The following is a 17,513-nucleotide window of genomic DNA, read 5'->3' as shown; positions in this document are numbered from 1 at the left end:
TTCTTTTGGCTTAGGATTGACTTGGCAATGCGGGCTCTTTTTTGGTTCCATATGAACTTTAAAGTAGTTTTTTCCAATTCTGTGAAGAAAGTCATTGGTAGCTTGATGGGGATGGCATTGAATCTATAAATTACCTTGGGCAGTATGGCCATTTTCATGATATTGATTATTCCTACCCGTGAGCATGGAATGTTCTTCCATTTGTTTGTATCCTCTTTTATTTCATTGAGCAGTGGTTTGTAGTTCTCCTTGAAGAGGTCCTTCCCATCCCTTGTAAGTTGAATTCCTAGGTATTTTATTCTCTTTGAAGCAATTGTGAATGGGAGTTCACTCATGATTTGACTCTCTGTTTGTCTGTTATTGGGGTATAAGAATGCTTGTGATTTTTGTACATTGATTTTGTATCCTGAGACTTTGCTGAAGTTGCTTATCAGCTTAAGGAGATTTTGGGCTGAGACAATGGGGTTTTCTAGATATACAATCATGTCATCTGCAAACAGGGACAATTTGACTTCCTCTTTCCCTAATTGAATACCCTTTATTTCCTTCTCCTGCCTAATTGCCCTGGCCAGAACTTCCAACACTATGTTGAATAGGAGTGGTGAGAGAGGGCATCCCTGTCTTGTGCCAGTTTTCAAAGGGAATGCTTCCAGTTTTTGCCCATTCAGCATGATATTGGCTGTGGGTTTGTCATAGATAGCTCTTATTATTTTGAGATACGTCCCATCAATACCTAATTTATTGAGAGTTTTTATCATGAAGGGTTGTTGAATTTTGTCAAAGGCCTTTTCTGCATCTATTGAGATAATCATGTGGTTTTTGTCTTTGGTTCTGTTTATATGCTGGATTACATTTATTGATTTGCATATATTGAACCAGCCTTGCATTCCAGGGATGAAGCCCACTTGATCATGGTGGATAAGCTTTTTGATATGCTGCTGGATTTGGTTTGCCAGTATTTTATTGAGGATTTTTGCATCAATGTTCATCAAGGATATTGGTCTAAAATTCTCTTTTTTGGTTGTGTCTCTGCCAGGCTTTGGTATCAGGATGATGCTGGCCTCATAAAATGAGTTAGGGAGGATTCCCTCTTTTTCTATTGATTGGAATAGTTTCAGAAGGAATGGTACCAGCTCCTCCTTGTACCTCTGATAGAATTCGGCTGTGAATCCATCTGGTCCTGGACTCTTTTTGGTTGGTAAGCTATTGATTATTGCCACAATTTCAGAGCCTGTTATTGGTCTATTCAGAGAGTCAACTTCTTCCTGGTTTAGTCTTGGGAGGGTGTATGTGTCGAGGAATATATCCATTTCTTGTAGATTTTCTAGTTTATTTGAGTAGAGGTGTTTGTAGTATTCTCTGATGGTAGTTTGTATTTCTGTGGGATTGGTGGTGATATCCCCTTTATCATTTTTTATTGTGTCTATTTGATTCTTCTCTCTTTTCTTCTTTATTAGTCTTGCTAGCGGTCTATCAATTTTGTTGATCCTTTCAAAAAACCAGCTCCTGGATTCATTAATTTTTTGAAGGGTTTTTTGTGTCTCTATTTCCTTCAGTTCTGCTCTGATTTTAGTTATTTCTTGCCTTCTGCTAGCTTTTGAATGTGTTTGCTCTTGCTTTTCTAGTTCTTTTAATTGTGATGTTAGGGTGTCAATTTTGGATCTTTCCTGCTTTCTCTTGTGGGCATTTAGTGCTATAAATTTCCCTCTACACACTGCTTTGAATGTGTCCCAGAGATTCTGGTATGTTGTGTCTTTGTTCTCGTTGGTTTCAAAGAACATCTTTATTTCTGCCTTCATTTCGTTATGTACCCAGTAGTCATTCAGGAGCAGGTTGTTCAGTTTCCATGTAGTTGAGCAGTTTTGAGTGAGTTTCTTAATCCTGAGTTCTAGTTTGATTGCACTGTGGTCTGAGAGACAGTTTGCTATAATTTCTGATCTTTTACATTTGCTGAGGAGAGCTTTACTTCCAACTACGTGGTCAGTTTTGGAATAGGTGTGGTGTGGTGCTGAAAAAAATGTATATTCTGTTGATTTGGGGTGGAGAGTTCTGTAGATGTCTATTAGGTCTGCTTGGTGCAGAGCTGAGTTCAATTCCTGGGTAACCTTGTTAACTTTCTGTCTCGTTGATCTAATGTTGACAATGGGGTGTTAAAGTCTCCCATTATTATTGTGTGGGAGTCTAAGCCTAGTCTCTGATAAAACAGACTTTAAACCAACAAAGATCAAAAGAGACAAAGAAGGCCATTACATAATGGTAAAGGGGTCAATTCAACAAGAAGAGCTAACTATCCTAAACATATATGCACCCAATACAGGAGCACCCAGATTCATAAAGCAAGTCCTGAGTGACCTACAAAGAGACTAAGAACTTTTCTTTAACATTTCTTATAATACAGGTCTGATGGCAATACATTCTTTCAGCTTGTCTTTGTCTGAAAAGGTGCTTGTTTTTCTGTTCATTTTTTAAAAGTCATTTTATCTAATTTAGATTTATGGGTTCACAGGGTGGGTTTTTTTTTCTTTCAGCACTTTAAATATTTCATTTCAATGTTTTCTATTTGCATCATTTCTAACAAGAAGTCTACGATATCTTATTTTTGTTCCTCTCCACATAGTGTTTTGTTTTTCTGGCTGCTTTTAAGATTTTTTCCCTTTTTTGCTGATTTTCAGCAATTTGGTTATGTTGTATCTTAAGGTGGTTTTCTTTGTGTTTATTCTGCTTAGGAGTCATTCACCTTCTGAAATTGGTAGATTTATAGTTTTAATCCACCAATTTATATTTGAAAATTTCTCAGACTGTTTTTCAATTAAAAAAATTTTCTGGGACTCCAATTACATGTATATTTGATTTTTTGATATTGTCCCACAGGTAATTTTTTTCCATTTTTTTTTCTTTCTGAACTTTATTTTGAGGCTATGTTTAAGGCTTTTTAGGCCAGGCCTTTAGGTAGCCTTTACTCTAAGGCTAATTTAGCCTCATCACTAAGACATGACCCTTCTGGGCTCTGCTTAATGCCTGATGGGGTCCCTCCATGCTGGTGGGGGGAAACATGAGCAATTCCTACATCAGCTGCTGTTTGACTTCCAGCCCTGGTCATTGGTCTTCCTCCAGCTTCATGGAGTTTCACCCTATGCATGAGCAGATGGGGAGTCAATCAAAGACCCTAAAAGAATTTCTAGAACTCTTTCTCTATATAGTTCTCTCCTGTCTGCTGGTATTCTATCTCCCAAATTCTAGCCGCCTCAGCTTTCCTGAGTTCTGATCTTGGTCACCTCAACTCAGTAAGACAACTGGGTTCTGTATTCCTCTCTCTCTCTCTCCCTCTCCCCTCCGCCCCTTTCTCTCCCTCTCTCTCCCTCTCTCTCCCTCTGTCTGTCTCTCCCATAGCTCAAAAATTGCCCCTGGGCAGAAAGCTGGGGCACACTTAGAGGCTCACCCCATCTGTTTCCCTCTCTCAGGGATATCAGTCCTGAGCTGTCTGTAGTCCAGTATCTGAAAACAATTGCTTTCTCTCCAAACAAGATGGCCAATGTGTACACCGTATGGGCACTGGGGCCCTGGGCGCCAGCTGGGGCCTGCTGGGCCCACCCAGCTATTCTATTTGTCCAGTTTCCTAGTATTTACAGTGCAACGATGGATGTTACTCCCTTGTGATCAGAATCAGAAGTCTCAGGAATATATATTTTAGCAAAAAATCAGGAGTTCACACTGATATTTCTGTTATTTCTATAACTTTTCAAATGTTATATTGTGAGGTTTTAGCTTACTTTATTTATTCTTGTATTTCTTGTATTTTACCTTAAAATCTTAGTTCCTAATAGGATTAACATAATCCTACAGTATATATCAAATAATTTTGAAATAGTAGTATCAATATTATTACCAACAATAAGGCCAGGTGCAGCAGCTCATTCGTATAATCCCAGCACTTTGGGAGGCCAGGGCAGAAGGATCTCTTGAGCCCAGGAGTTCAAGATCAGCCTGGGCAACATAGTGAGACCCCCCTGTCTCTACAAAAAAAAAAGAAAAATTTAATTAGCCAGATGTGGTGGTGTGAACATGTAGTCCCAGCTACTCGGGAGGCTGAGGCAGGATCATGGGAGCCCAGGGGTTTGAGGCTGCAGTGGGCCATGATCATACCATAGAGCAAGAACCTGTCTCCAAAACAAAACAAACAAAACCAACAAAACAAAACCCCAGAAACCAATAAGACTATTGCATAGAATTTGAAATTCCTTTTTGCCTTTAGAGTAAGTGCCACTGAAAAAGAGGAATCAAAGTGTACTATTATAAAATTCCTTGATCTTGATGTAATTCTGTGTGTGTGTGGTTATGTTACTAACTTAGTATGTGGTCTAATTCATTTCTTTCTTTTTTTTTCTTCTGGTTCCTTGATCTTGGGCTAACTTATTTCTTTCAGAGTGTTTTCAAGTTTTAGGAACTCATTTTTTCCCTTTCTAAAAATTTTATAGTGTTCCCCACCCCACCCGCCCCGCCCCAAAGATACGGCCTCACTATATTGCCCAGGCTGGTCTCAAACTCCTGGCCTCAAGCAATCCTTCTGCCTCAGCCTCCCAAGTAGCTGGGATCACAGGCATGAGCCACCACACCTGACTTCCTTTTACATATAACTTTATTTTTCAAATGGTTAAGACATTTACATGATTCCAAAGTCAAAATCATGTGAGATAACACTCAAAGAATTTTTGCTTCCATCCCTTTCTTCTTCCCTTTATTCCCGCTCTGCCTATACACAGTGAATTCAATCAGGTTTTGCTTTAACCTTCGAGTTTCTTTTTGTTTGTTTGTTTTGAGACAGAGTCTCTCTCTGGAGTGCCCAGGAGCAATCTCGGCTCACTGCAACCTCTGCCTCCCGGGCTCAAGCGAGTCTCGTGCCTCAGTCTCCTGAGTAGCTGGGATTACAGGCATGCACCACTACACCCGGCTAATTTTTGTATTTTTAGTAGAAACAGGGTTTCACCATGTTGACCAGGCTGGTCTCGAACTCCTGACCTCAAATGACCCTCCCACCTTGGCCTCCCAAAGTGCTGGGATTACAGGCGTGAGCCACCACACCCGGCCTCTTTTTGTAAACATAAGTAAATACATGTTTGCATACATATATTTACATTGCACCCCTTTCTTACACAAATATAGCATACTATGCGCATATTGTAAACTTCCTTTTTTCACTTAATAATATATCCTAGAAACCACTCACTCTCTGCACACAGAATTCTCTCCCTGTCTCCTCTGCCCTCTGCTCCTCTCCCTCTTTCTCCTACAGTCACATAGCACTACTCCATTGTGTGGCTGGATCATGGTTTGTTCAACCAAGCCCCAGCTTGTTTGGTGGTTTTCCTTCAATGGGGAGTCATCCCCAGTCCCCTGGCTATCCCCACCTTTACTGCTCCCAAGTTCTCAGGAGGGAAACTATGGGTGAAGGGTGGCAGTTGTCCTGCTGGGGTCGAAGGTCAGAGACGGGGCACCCAGAGACCTTTACTAAGCTGATTCACACAGGGAGATGGGGTACTTTTTAGAAGGTGACATTTCTCTTGCTGAAACCTGATCTATTTTTCCTGTCAATGCAGATCTGGAAACAGTTGCCACATCTAAAGGCAGTCGTGATATATAAAGAACCTCCTCCAAACAAGATGGCCAATGTGTACACGGTATGGGCAGTGGGGCCCTGGGCGCCAGGTGGGGCCTATTGGGCCCACCCAGCTGACCTAGCCTGCCTGCTCCCTGCATCTGGCTACAGATGGAGGAATTCATGGAGCTGGGGAATGAAGTGCCTGAGGAAGCCCTGGACGCCATCATTGACACCCAGCAGCCCAACCAGTGCTGTGTGCTAGTCTACACTTCCGGCACCACTGGGAACCCCAAGGGCGTGATGCTGAGTCAAGACAATGTAGGACAGATGCCCGGTGGGGTGGGGGGGGTGCAAGGGGGTTATGGGTGAATCTGGGCCATGGCTCTGCCCCAGTAGCCCCTGGGAAAGCTCCTTGGGCCCCTCTGCTCTAGGAGCTGGGATAGGTAGAACAGCCCATCAATCTGTGGCCCAGACTGAGCTCAGCAAGGGGGAGGGGAGGCCTGTCCTGGGGTTTTCAGAGCCTGCAGAATCGCCACAGGGGGCACCACACTGGGGCTGGCCCCCAGGGTGGCCACAGTTGTGAGCACCGCCAGGGCTGCCTTGTGGACGCTGCTGGGATCCATCTACTTGTCCTCCAGATCACGTGGACGGCACGGTACGGCAGCCAGGCCGGTGACATCCGGCCAGCAGAAGTCCAGCAGGAGGTGGTAGTCAGCTACCTGCCCCTCAGCCATATTGCCGCCCAGATCTACGACCTGTGGACAGGCATCCAGTGGGGGGCCCAGGTTTGCTTTGCCGAACCCGACGCCCTGAAGGTCAGTCTGCCTTTACCGTGTGTCCGTCTGAGCCCGTGTGCCAGGCCACGTCCACGTGTCCGTGGGCCCTGAGTGCATTTGTGTGTGTGCTGTTCCTGTGCATGTATCAGTCAGAATTCTGTCAGCTGCAGTGGGCACAGCCTGACTCTAATGACCAAACAAGAAGGGAAACTAGGCCGGGCACGGTGGCTCACGCCTGTAATCCCAGCACTTTGGGAGGCCGAGGCAGGCAGATCACGAGGTCAGGAGATCGAGACCATCCTGGCTAACACGGTGAAACCCCATCTCTACTGAAAATACAAAAAATTAGATGGGAGTGGTGGCAGGTGCCTGTAGTCCCAGCTACTAGGGAGGCTGAGGCAGGAGAATGGCGTGAACCCAGGAGGTGGAGCTTGCAGTGAGCCGAGATCACGCCACTGCACTCCAGCCTGGGCAACAGCGTGGCCCAGTCTCAAAAAAAAAAAAAAAAAAGGAAACCTGATGCCATTACATAAGGTCGAGTCAGAGTGGTTCGCGGGACTTGTGACACGATCAAGGACGGGCATCCTCAGAGTATCACCAGAAGGCTACAGCCCTTCCCTGAATCCCAGCTTCACAGGATATACCTGTTCTTTGGACCCTTATTTTAACTGTGAGGAAAACTTTCCCAGAAACCTCCCAGCAAGTTTCCCTCCACCAGCATCTCAGTGTCCCAAAGTGTCACCTGTCTGTTCTCAAACCAAATGCTGCCGAGGGGAATGGGATTCTTGTGTCTGAGTTAGACTCATGGAGAGTTGCCATGCTCAGGGCTGGGATGAGACTGAGGTCAGCACTGGCTGCCTGACTGCTGCCTGCCACCAGGGTTCTGTGAGCAAAAAGCAAGGCGACAGCCATTGAGGAAACAGTATGTGCCACACCTTGCGTGCAGGTGTGTGTGGGTGCCCGTTGGAGCATGTGTGTCCCACCGGCATGCCTGGCTGGTAAGAGGGGACCCCTGGGCCCCAGATGCCCCGACCCAACAGGCCTGCCTCTTCTGGTGTGAACAGGGGAGCCTGGTGAACACGCTGCGGGAGGTGGAGCCCACATCACACATGGGGGTGCCCCGGGTGTGGGAGAAGATCATGGAGCGCATCCAGGAGGTGGCGGCTCAATCTGGCTTCATCCGGCGAAAGATGCTGCTGTGGGCCATGTCGGTGACCTTGGAGCAGAACCTCACCTGCCCCGGCAGGTACAGAGGGCCCACGGGCGGGAGGCCTGGGGAGAGAGTGGGCTGGGCCATAACCCAAAACACAGTGAGGGTCTGATACGCCATGCCTGTCCCGGTTCCAGTGGCCGGGCAGCTCTGGAGACCCCGTGCAGAGGCCCCATCAATGACTGGGCTTGAGCTCCTATGCGTTTCCCAGGGCCTGCTGGGGACAGTCGCTCCACCTTTGGATTCTGACTGGGAGGACTAACTTGCTTTCTCTGAAGTGAAATTCACCTCCCTAGGAGCAGCTTCTGGCACAATCTCCTGAGGTCTCCTGACCTCAGTAGGTGGCTGGAGAAGGGGCCACAGTGATCAGGACTTAGCCTTTCTGGCCTTTTCAGCATCCCAAGTGACCCCTCAGATATTTTGCCCTTTCTATCTTTCTATAGCTTTTAAAATTCCCACATAGTTCTATGGAGGGTCAGTGACGTAAAGCTGGCTTGGTTTCAATTTAGAAGTAGTTTCCATTCCCCATGTGCCTGTGAAATGGTATGTTTCATGAGATGTGTGTACATATCTGTGCATCCACAGCTTCATTTGCACAGACACGAAACATGAACATGCACGAACAAAGCATTTGTGGGCTTCACTGGGGTCCCACATTTGTACATGTGTATACATGAATACATACTTCAAGTTTCTGTGCATGTGTATTGTGTGTGCAAAATGGCATGTGTCTGTGTTGTTGCCCGTACACCTGTACACAGCTGAATCTGTTTGACTTCCTGGGTCAAGACATATTTGCACACAACCATGTGCCTGCATACCTACATCTGCATGCAAGTTCACGGGCAGGTTCAATATTCAAACCAACCAACTGGAACAGACAACTGGAATGGCCAAGCCAGGGTGTTCTCACTGAATACCACCATACCACCCTTTTAATGTGTGTGTGTGTGTGTGTGTGATTTCTTCTGTGAACCATTCTCCCTCTCCCACCAGCGACCTGAAGCCCTTCACAACCAGACTGGCAGATTACCTGGTGCTAGCCAAGGTTCGCCAGGCACTGGGATTTGCCAAGTGTCAGAAGAACTTCTATGGAGCGGCCCCCATGATGGCAGAGACACAGCACTTCTTCCTGGGTCTCAACATCCGCTTGTATGCGGGCTACGGCCTCAGTGAGACCTCAGGCCCCCACTTCATGTCCAGTCCCTACAACTACCGGCTGTACAGGTGAGGCTCGAGGCTGCCGCACACATGCACACCCATGCGCCCTTGCTGGTACTTTGTGCCCGCCTGCTGAGTGCCCTGGGGATCCCCTTCTCTTTGCATGCCAGTTGGGTCCCAGAGACCTGGCCACTGGGCTATGGAGCCCCTGAAAGCCAACAATGCCATCTTGGGCCAAGTCCCTAGCTTATCCTCAGTCTAGTGGGAGTGGCCTCTGCCACCGTGTCGTGAGTCTGTGGTTGAAAACAGCCTGCATAGCCCAGGTGCCCCCTGAACCTATGGAGCAGTTTTCCTCTGGCCCCTCCCTCTTTTGGAGTGGGGTGTGCTCCAGTGTGTTCTAGGAGAGCAGATGGCCCAGGGGCCAGCTGGGGTAGGAGTTGGGGGGACCAGGCCAGCCTCCTAATGGACGGTGAGGGCGGTCAGTTCTGGGGACTGATTTGCAGGATCATCTATTATGATTAAATATCTCCTCTCCCTGCCAGCCTATCACAGTGCTCCAAGTTCTACCATTACCATTTCATTTGTTCCTTCCTTCCTTCATTCCCTAAAACCCTTTACTTGGCTCTACCTTTCAGCTCTAAGTCCCCTGTAAAAATACAAAAGCCCTGTGAGGGGATACCTTCTAGCAATCAGTGAAGACCGAGCAGTTGGGACCCCGGCTCCCCAGTGGGGGCTTGGAGGAGACGGCTCCCTCTGACCAGTCTCCCGGCCCCTCCCTCGCCAGCTCAGGCAAGTTGGTGCCCGGCTGTCGGGTGAAGCTGGTGAACCAGGACGCAGAGGGCATTGGCGAGATCTGCCTGTGGGGCCGCACCATATTCATGGGCTACCTGAACATGGAGGACAAGACTTGTGAGGCCATCGACGAGGAAGGCTGGCTGCACACGGGTGATACTGGCCGCCTGGACGCCGATGGCTTCCTCTACATCACTGGGCGCCTCAAAGGTGAGCACCCCAGGCCAGGCGCGGTGGCTCATGCCTGTAATCCCAGCACTTTGGGAGGCCAAGGCGGGCAGATTGTCTGAGCTCAGGAGTTCAAGACCACCCTGGGCAGCACAGCAAAACCCCATCTCTACTAAAAACACACGAAAAATTAGCTGGGCGTGGTGGCATGCACCTGTAATCCCAGCTATTCGGGAGGCTGAGGCACGAGAATTACTTGAACCCGGGAGGCAGAGGTTGCAGTGAGCTGAGATTGCCTCATTGCACACCAGCCTGGGAGACAGAGCTAGACTCTGTCTCCAAAACCAAAACCAAAACAAACAAACAAAAAAAGGCAAGCGCCCTGGACAGCTGCAGTGGGGTGGGGGCAGGAATTCCACTGCCAGCACTGTTTACACCAGCTGCTGGTCTTGAGCCTTTATTAAGATGGCACCTTTGGTGACATCGTTTTATTTACTCCACTCTCCTATGGGGCAGGTACTTATTAACCTTAACTTGCTAATGAGGACATCCAGAGAGGTTAAGTAACTTGCCTAAGGTCACCCAGCTAGTAAATGGCAGAGCTGGAAATCAGACCCCTAGAGAAACAAGGCAAGTCTTTCCAGAAGATTCAGGAGCGTAAGTATTATGTATTTTTATATGCAAACACGGATATGATGGGGAATAGAATGCAAATTGGATATAAAATTTAAAATAAGACAAACTTCCCACAGAGACAGAAATAGTTGGGGATGCCTCTGTGGAAGAATGTTCTGCCTGCTTCACCCAAGTTGGTGTCATGCCCGCAGCATCCACGTGGGAATCCTGCACCAGGGCTTCATGGGGGAAATTGAAGCTAAGTTGAGCGGCTAAACTACTTTGTGGACATCATGCAGGCAGTGTGCGACCGTGCCCAGGACCCAACTGATGGCCATGGAGGCTCGGCCACCCCAGGGAGGGACAAAAGGTCGCGGTGGCGTTTGGGCCCTGGGATGTGCAGGCTGATGAGCCCTGGCAGGTACCCTCCAGTGAGACCCCGGGAGCAACAGGTGACTGCTTGGATGTGCCATGGGCGCCGCCTAGTGTGCCTCTTTGTAATGGCCGATGAGGGGACCCACATCCCTGCACGGGGGAGGATAGTAGCCAGAAAACCAAATTCAACCAGAGCCGGCCCTCCTTTTAGAACTAGTATCGTGAGAGGTAAGGGTCCAAATAGCTTTTCTCCAAATACATATCCAACGGACACAGCATCCTTTCCCCATTGCCTTGCAGTGATACCTTTGTCCTTTATGAAGTGACTGTCTATGAGAGGTCTATGTGTGGACTCTATTCTGTTCCCTTGGTCTATTTGCCTATCCGTGCACCAATACCCAGTGTCTTAATTTCTATAGCTTTGTGACAGGGATAGATATCCGGCTAAGTCCTACAGCCTTGGTCTTCTTCTTCAAGATGACCTTGGCTATTCTTGGCCATTTTCATTTCCATATGAATTTTAGAATCATTATATGTTTCCTCAAAAACTGGGTGGAATTTTGATTTTGATTTCATTGAATCTATAGATCAATTTGGTGAGAAAAATACATGTTTATAGTATTGTCTCTTCCAATTCACAAATATGATAAATCTCTCCATTTACTTAGGTCTTTTTAAGTTTCTCTCAATAATGTGCTATTTATTTATTTACCTATTTATTTATTTATTTATTTTTGAAGCAGGGTCTCGCTTTGTTGCCCAGGCTGGAGTGCACTGGCGTGATCTCGGATCACTGCAACTTCTACCTCCTGGGCTCAAGTGATCCTCCGGTCCAGCCTCAGCCTCTCAAGTAGCTGGGACCACAGGTGCAAGCCACCACAACTGGCTAATTTTTTATTTTTGTAGAGACGGGGTTTTGCCATGTTGCCCAGGCTGGTCTTGAGCTCCTGAGCTCAAGCCATCCTCCTGCCTCAGCTTCCTAAAGTGCTGGGATTATAGGTGTGAGCCACTGCATCCAGCCTATGTTTTCTAGTGTAGAGATTTTTGCACATCTTTCCTTATATTTACTTCTAAGAATTTTTTAAGGTATTTTAAATAATATCACTTAAAATTTTTTTTTCAGCTCAGATGTTGCTGCAAAATTTTTTTTCTCCTATTTGTTTGCTGCTGGTATATAGAAATACAACTGCTTTTTGCATATTGGCCTTGTATCAAATGACCTTTTGTGGATCATTTGATCAGACCACATATTCAATCCAGTAATGTGTATATTCTTTTGAATTTTCTATGGACACAACTATATCATCTGCAAATAGCAGATGAATTTTTTTCTTCCCATGTTGCACAGGTTAGGACCTCCAGGACAGTGTTGAATAGAAGTGGTGATAGTGGTCATCCTTGTTTTGTTCCTGATCTCAGGAGAGAAGCATTCACTAACTTATCGTTAAGTATGTTTGGCTGAGCACAGTGGCCTACACCTGCAATCCCAGTACTTTGGGAGGCTGAGGCAGGAGGATTGCTTGAGCTCAGGAATTCGAGACCAGCCTGGGCAACATAGTGAGATCCTGTCTCTATTTATTTAAAAAAAATTATTAAATCTTAAAAAAAGTATGTTTGCTGTAAAAATTTTTAGATGTTCCTTATCTGATTAAAGAAGTTCCTTTCTAGCCTTAGTTTGCTAAGGGTTTTTTTAATCATTTACTAATGGTAACAGATGCTGGTAAGAATGCAGAGGGCCGTAGTGAGGAGAAAAGGGCAGGAATGAGGTAGCAATGATGAGGCATATGTTGGGGAGGCTGGGTTTTTGTCTTCCCACATTTCCAGAGTCTGTCTTCTCCTCTTCACCTGACTTCTGCTGTCCTAGATAAACCCTGATCATATAGACACTTGCCATAGATTCCTCTCTAGCCAGCCTGTCCCTGAATAACCACTCTTCACCCCAGCTACCAGAGTACCCTAAAACTTTGATCTCACACCATTCAGTAATTCCCAGCTGCCTGCTCACAATCCAGCTCCTGAGCCAGCACTGGAGGCCTCTAAGATCTTCCCTGCTCCTCTCCAGCCTCTGCCTCACTTGCTACCTGCTTCCCTTAAGGCCTGTGAGCTTCAGCTTCTGTCCTGCCCTCTGCCTGCCAACTCCCGTTCACGTTTAGCATGCAGCTGGGCCTGGTGCCTCCCTGCCCTGGCCCTGCAGCCCCTGTGCCTCCCTCTGTCTCACTGCCCCCCTGCACTGTGGGCTCCTTGCAGCCATGGGCAGCCTTGTTCTATTCTGTGCCTGATGTCAGCACAGGACCTGTGCACAGAATGTGACCAATTAATCTTTTTTGAATTAGATAGAAATCAGGGACAGGAGTACAGTCTCACTAAAATTAGTCAATGTACATTCGTTAAATTTATTTTATTGAATTTATTGCCATCTAGCCTAGAAGTAAGCCATCAGTACTATCAGACAACAGCAGGCTAGGGCACTGAGTGCCTGGCAGTCTGTTGGACAGAAGGAAAGAAGGGGAGAGGACCTTCCAGGGAGAAGGGTACAAGCAAGGGGAGAGCCATCCTAGCAGGGCAGGTGAGAGCATGGGCTCTGGAAATGGACTGGATTTAAAACCTTAGCTCTGCCACTTATTAGCATGTGAGCTTGGACAAGTTACTGAACGTCTTTGTGCCTCAGTTTCCTCATCTGCAAAACAATAAGAGTGTCTGCTTCATTATTGGTTTATTGTGACAGTTAAATGAATTACTGCATGTGAAGTGCTTAGCATGGTGGTGAGTGCTGTGTGAGTGACAGGGATGGTAGTTATTAAGCAAAGGCAGGGAAGGGAAATGACACGGGCTATTTGGGGGCAGGAACTGGGACTGGCAGAAGGGGGCCATGGATGAGATGTCTGAGCAGGCTGAGTCGTGGATGACAAGCCGAGGAGAGGGAAACTTGGGTGAGCATTTGTCGTCGGGGTGCTGCCACCAGCCCCCAAGCAGGTGTGAGTTGCTTTGGAGGGCCTGCCACTGCTTCTTGGCTCCCAGAAAGGGGGCATCTCCAGCTGTGCTGAGGCTTCTGGGTTGTGGCTGAGGCTTGGGTTGTGGTTCAGCTGGGGCACCTGGACTACATTCTGTGCCGGGGGCCTGGCCTTGCCTCCCCAGAATTAATCATCACAGCTGGTGGGGAGAATGTGCCCCCTGTGCCCATCGAGGAGGCCGTGAAGATGGAGCTGCCCATCATCAGCAACGCCATGCTCATTGGGGACCAGAGGAAGTTCCTGTCCATGCTGCTCACCTTGAAGGTGTGTCTGGGGGGCTCCAGCTCAGAAGGAGCAGACAGTGAGGGGGTCTGTGGGTCTGGCTGGCAGAAGCCACATTCAGCACAGGGCACATCCAGATCTCATGGCTTCATTCTGGAATGACTCAAGTCCGTGCTGCCTGCACTGTAGGAAAAACTGTGGCACGTGGAAATTCCTTCTGTCCCACATAAGCCACCGTGATGATCCTTTACATGTTACTGGCACTTTCCCGTCTACAAAGTGCTGCTGCCCTCCCTCATTGCTCTCTGCAGGTACTTGGACCCCAGGGTGGTAGACAGGCAGGAGTTACCGTCCCTGCTTTACAGACAATGACGTCACTGACCGAGCTCTTCTAATTCTCAGATCACTGCTCCTTCCACAATAACACGAGGCTCAACACAGTAGCAGCTACTCATTCTAGAACCGTCTCTTTGAAACAGAGCTCACATGATTCACACCCTTGCCGACAGCAGTAAGACCTCCTCCAGGACCAGGGCTTACGTCTTGTTGGGTAAGGCTTGGTCCTCATCTGATCTCTGGCTTTTCAGTGCACTCTGGACCCAGACACCTCTGACCAGACTGACAATCTGACTGAACAAGCTGTGGAGTTCTGCCAGAGGGTGGGCAGCAGAGCCACCACAGTGTCCGAGATCGTAGAGAAGAAGGATGAGGCCGTGTACCAGGCCATCGAAGAGGGGATCCGGAGGGTCAACATGAACGCGGCGGCCCGGCCCTACCACATCCAGAAGTGGGCCATTCTCGAGAGAGACTTCTCCATTTCGGGTGGAGAGTTGGGTAGGTTTTTCCTTTTCACCATTGCAAGGGCTGTGTGGGAAGGCAGAGGCCATGGCAGTGCCCAGGAGGTGCCTGTTAGGAAGCAGCCACGGCAAAGAGAAGGTCATGGCAGGAATCTGGGTGACACCCATCTACTTCCTGTTAGAGGACATTGATGGCTCCGTGCATGGGCTTGTGGTTATGTGGAGTCTGTTGAATGTATAAGATATGTGCTAGAACTTCCTTTTTTTTTTTTTGAGATGGAGTCTCGCTGTGTCACCCAGGCTAGAGAGCAATGGCGCGACCTTGGCTCACTGCAACCTGCACCTCGTGGGTTCAAGTGATTCTCCCGCCTCAGCCTCCCGAGTAGCTGGGATTACAGGCATGGGCCACCACGCCCGGCTAATTTTGTATTTTTAGTAGAGACGTGGTTTCTCCATGTTGGTCAGGCTGGTCTCGAACTCCCGACCTCAGGTGATCCGCCCGCCTCGGCCTCCCAAAGTGCTGGGATTACAGGCGTGAGCCACTGCGCCCGGCTGATATGTGCTAGAACTTTCTAATCTGAACATGACATTTAACTTGGCCTTGACTATGGGACTGTTTTCTCCGAAAATCACAATGGAACTACCAGGCCAACACCAAGGCCCTGCTAGTGTTCAGGCTGGAGTCACGTGGTTCTAGGGGTGAGAGTACTGTGATCTTCTGGAAAGTCAGCTTGTGTGACAAAGGGATAAGGCTGTTCCGGACCACTGCCCACAGAACCAGGAGAGGGCTCTGGTGCAGCCTCAGCTGAAGTCACTCTTAGCTGTAGCCAAGAGATGTTCATGGGATGTTCATAGAACAGGAGAGGTAGAAATGGTTATGCCAGTGTGATTCCCTCAAATTCATCACGGCTGAACCCAGATGCAATTGTCTACAGCAAAGCTGAGCTGCAATCAGAGACCTTGAGCTTATCTGGCTGTCTGCTGCCAGCATATTGAACGCAAGGTCAGAGAGACAGAAGATGTCTTCACTAAGCAGTTAATATAATGACTTTAACACAGAAAGTTTCCAGTTACACAGTCAAGAGTGAGTTAGGCACTTTAAGCTACCCAGGACCTCAAATCAGAGCTCTTTCAAACTTGCTTTTGGGGGATAAATCAAGGTTAAGAAAAGTAATTAGGGGAAGACCTCTCATAAAGACCATGGCAGAGGCTCCCCATAACCTGGGCTTCCCCTACCCCCATCACAACCATCAAAGCATAATGTCCAACGTTGTATAAACGTTCACAAAAATGCAGAGATGATGTGTACTAGCTATCTAATACATTGCTGTGTAACAAATGACCCCAAAAATGTAGCAGCCTAAAGCAGTAAACATTTATTATCCACATTTCTATGGGTCAAGAATCCAGGAACAGCTTAGCTGAGTGGTTCTGGCTTGGGTCTCATGGGATTACAGTCAATGTGAGCTGGGTGCAGTCACTTGCAGCTGAGGCTCACCTCCGCGCTCACTTACGTGGCTGTTGGCAGGCCTCAGCTCCTTGCTGTCTGCTGGCCAGAAACATCCGTGTGTGTGGCCAGTGGGCCTCTCATGGGCTGCCTGTGTATCCTCACAACATGGCAGCCGACTTGCCCAGGAAGAATGGTCCAAGAGAAAGCCCAAGACAGAAACCTAGTCTATTTTTTAATTGCTTCAACAATTTATTCATTCAAGAGATGGAACAAATAAATCCATTTCAGAGAAAATGGACTGAGGGTCAAAACTGGGTACAGGTCAAGGAAAAGGCAGATGTAGCTTACACTACTTTCCTATGTGTATAAAAGAAACTGATCTTTTATAACCTATTCTCAGAGGTGACATACCAACCCTTCATCTATACTCCACTGGCCACAACCAGTGGTATAACACAGGAGACTACACACAAGCCATATGAATACCAGGAGCGATCACTGTCTTGGAGGCTGGCTACTGACTGTCCTGATTATCTGGCTTAATTCCTGAGTTATATATAGGACTGAGTGTGAGTCTTTACCACACACATTCTCAGAGTTCTCAGAGCCTGGGCCTCACTCATTTCTTCTCATTTCGCTTTTAGGTCCCACGATGAAACTGAAGCGGCTCACAGTTTTGGAGAAGTACAAAGGTATCATTGACTCCTTTTACCAAGAGCAAAAAATGTAATCAGGGCCTATGCCTGCAGTTTCTATAGAATAGAGGGCAGGCGTTCCGAGCCTCTTCCTGAGCCCCAGGTCTCTTCAGTCTGGGCACAGGCATTTCTGGCAAGTCTGTTAGATCTCCAGGTCAGGGCACAGCACTGGCTCTACATTTACCAGGTCTTACGCCAACAATAGCTGACAATTCCAAGAAGCTTCACGTGTGGGTAGTTTTAATTCAGTTTAAGTATTGCTTTTTGTTCGGGTGACAAATGAGATCAGCTCTCCTTCCAGAACAAAAGGGCTGATAATTTTTGGCCTTAGTTCCAGGTAGATTAAAAAGCTGCTAGCTCACATGCAGGACAGCCAGCAGCAGGCTGTGGAGGGGGTAGGAGAGAGATGGCTGATACTGCTCACGTGCGCTGCAGGAAAAGCAATCAGTCACAACTCACCTAGCGACCTGACTTACTTACTCTGGAATCTTGGTGGGCATCGCCGACCCTATTATTCCATTACCAGGCACTCCTCCGCCACCCACATGCCAACTGACTTGATGCTTAATAAAACTGCTGCTGCCTGTTTGATTCTATTTAATGTATAATTTGAATATTAAACCTTTTAACAGAACTGTCAACAAG

General features: G+C 47.5%; 1 protein-coding gene across 1 annotated transcript in view; it reads left to right on the top strand.

Annotated features, from left to right (window-relative positions):
• Nucleotides 1–17,507, top strand: part of ACSBG1 (acyl-CoA synthetase bubblegum family member 1) — a 63,653-nt gene extending 46,146 nt beyond the window's left edge. Inside the window, exons 6-14 of the mRNA XM_510525.9 lie at nt 5,595–5,675; nt 5,765–5,914; nt 6,235–6,411; nt 7,437–7,618; nt 8,579–8,809; nt 9,528–9,745; nt 13,829–13,968; nt 14,514–14,760; nt 16,818–17,507. Coding sequence (XP_510525.3) covers nt 5,595–5,675; nt 5,765–5,914; nt 6,235–6,411; nt 7,437–7,618; nt 8,579–8,809; nt 9,528–9,745; nt 13,829–13,968; nt 14,514–14,760; nt 16,818–16,903 — 1,512 coding nt within the window. The 3' untranslated portion in view covers nt 16,904–17,507. The remainder of the gene's footprint in view (nt 1–5,594; nt 5,676–5,764; nt 5,915–6,234; nt 6,412–7,436; nt 7,619–8,578; nt 8,810–9,527; nt 9,746–13,828; nt 13,969–14,513; nt 14,761–16,817) is intronic.
• Nucleotides 17,508–17,513: the final 6 nt, after the last annotated feature.

This window comes from Pan troglodytes, chromosome 16 (assembly GCF_028858775.2).
Source record: "Pan troglodytes isolate AG18354 chromosome 16, NHGRI_mPanTro3-v2.0_pri, whole genome shotgun sequence".
Classification (NCBI taxonomy): Eukaryota; Metazoa; Chordata; class Mammalia; order Primates; family Hominidae; genus Pan; species Pan troglodytes.
This window is presented reverse-complemented; position numbering and strand designations above follow the sequence as displayed.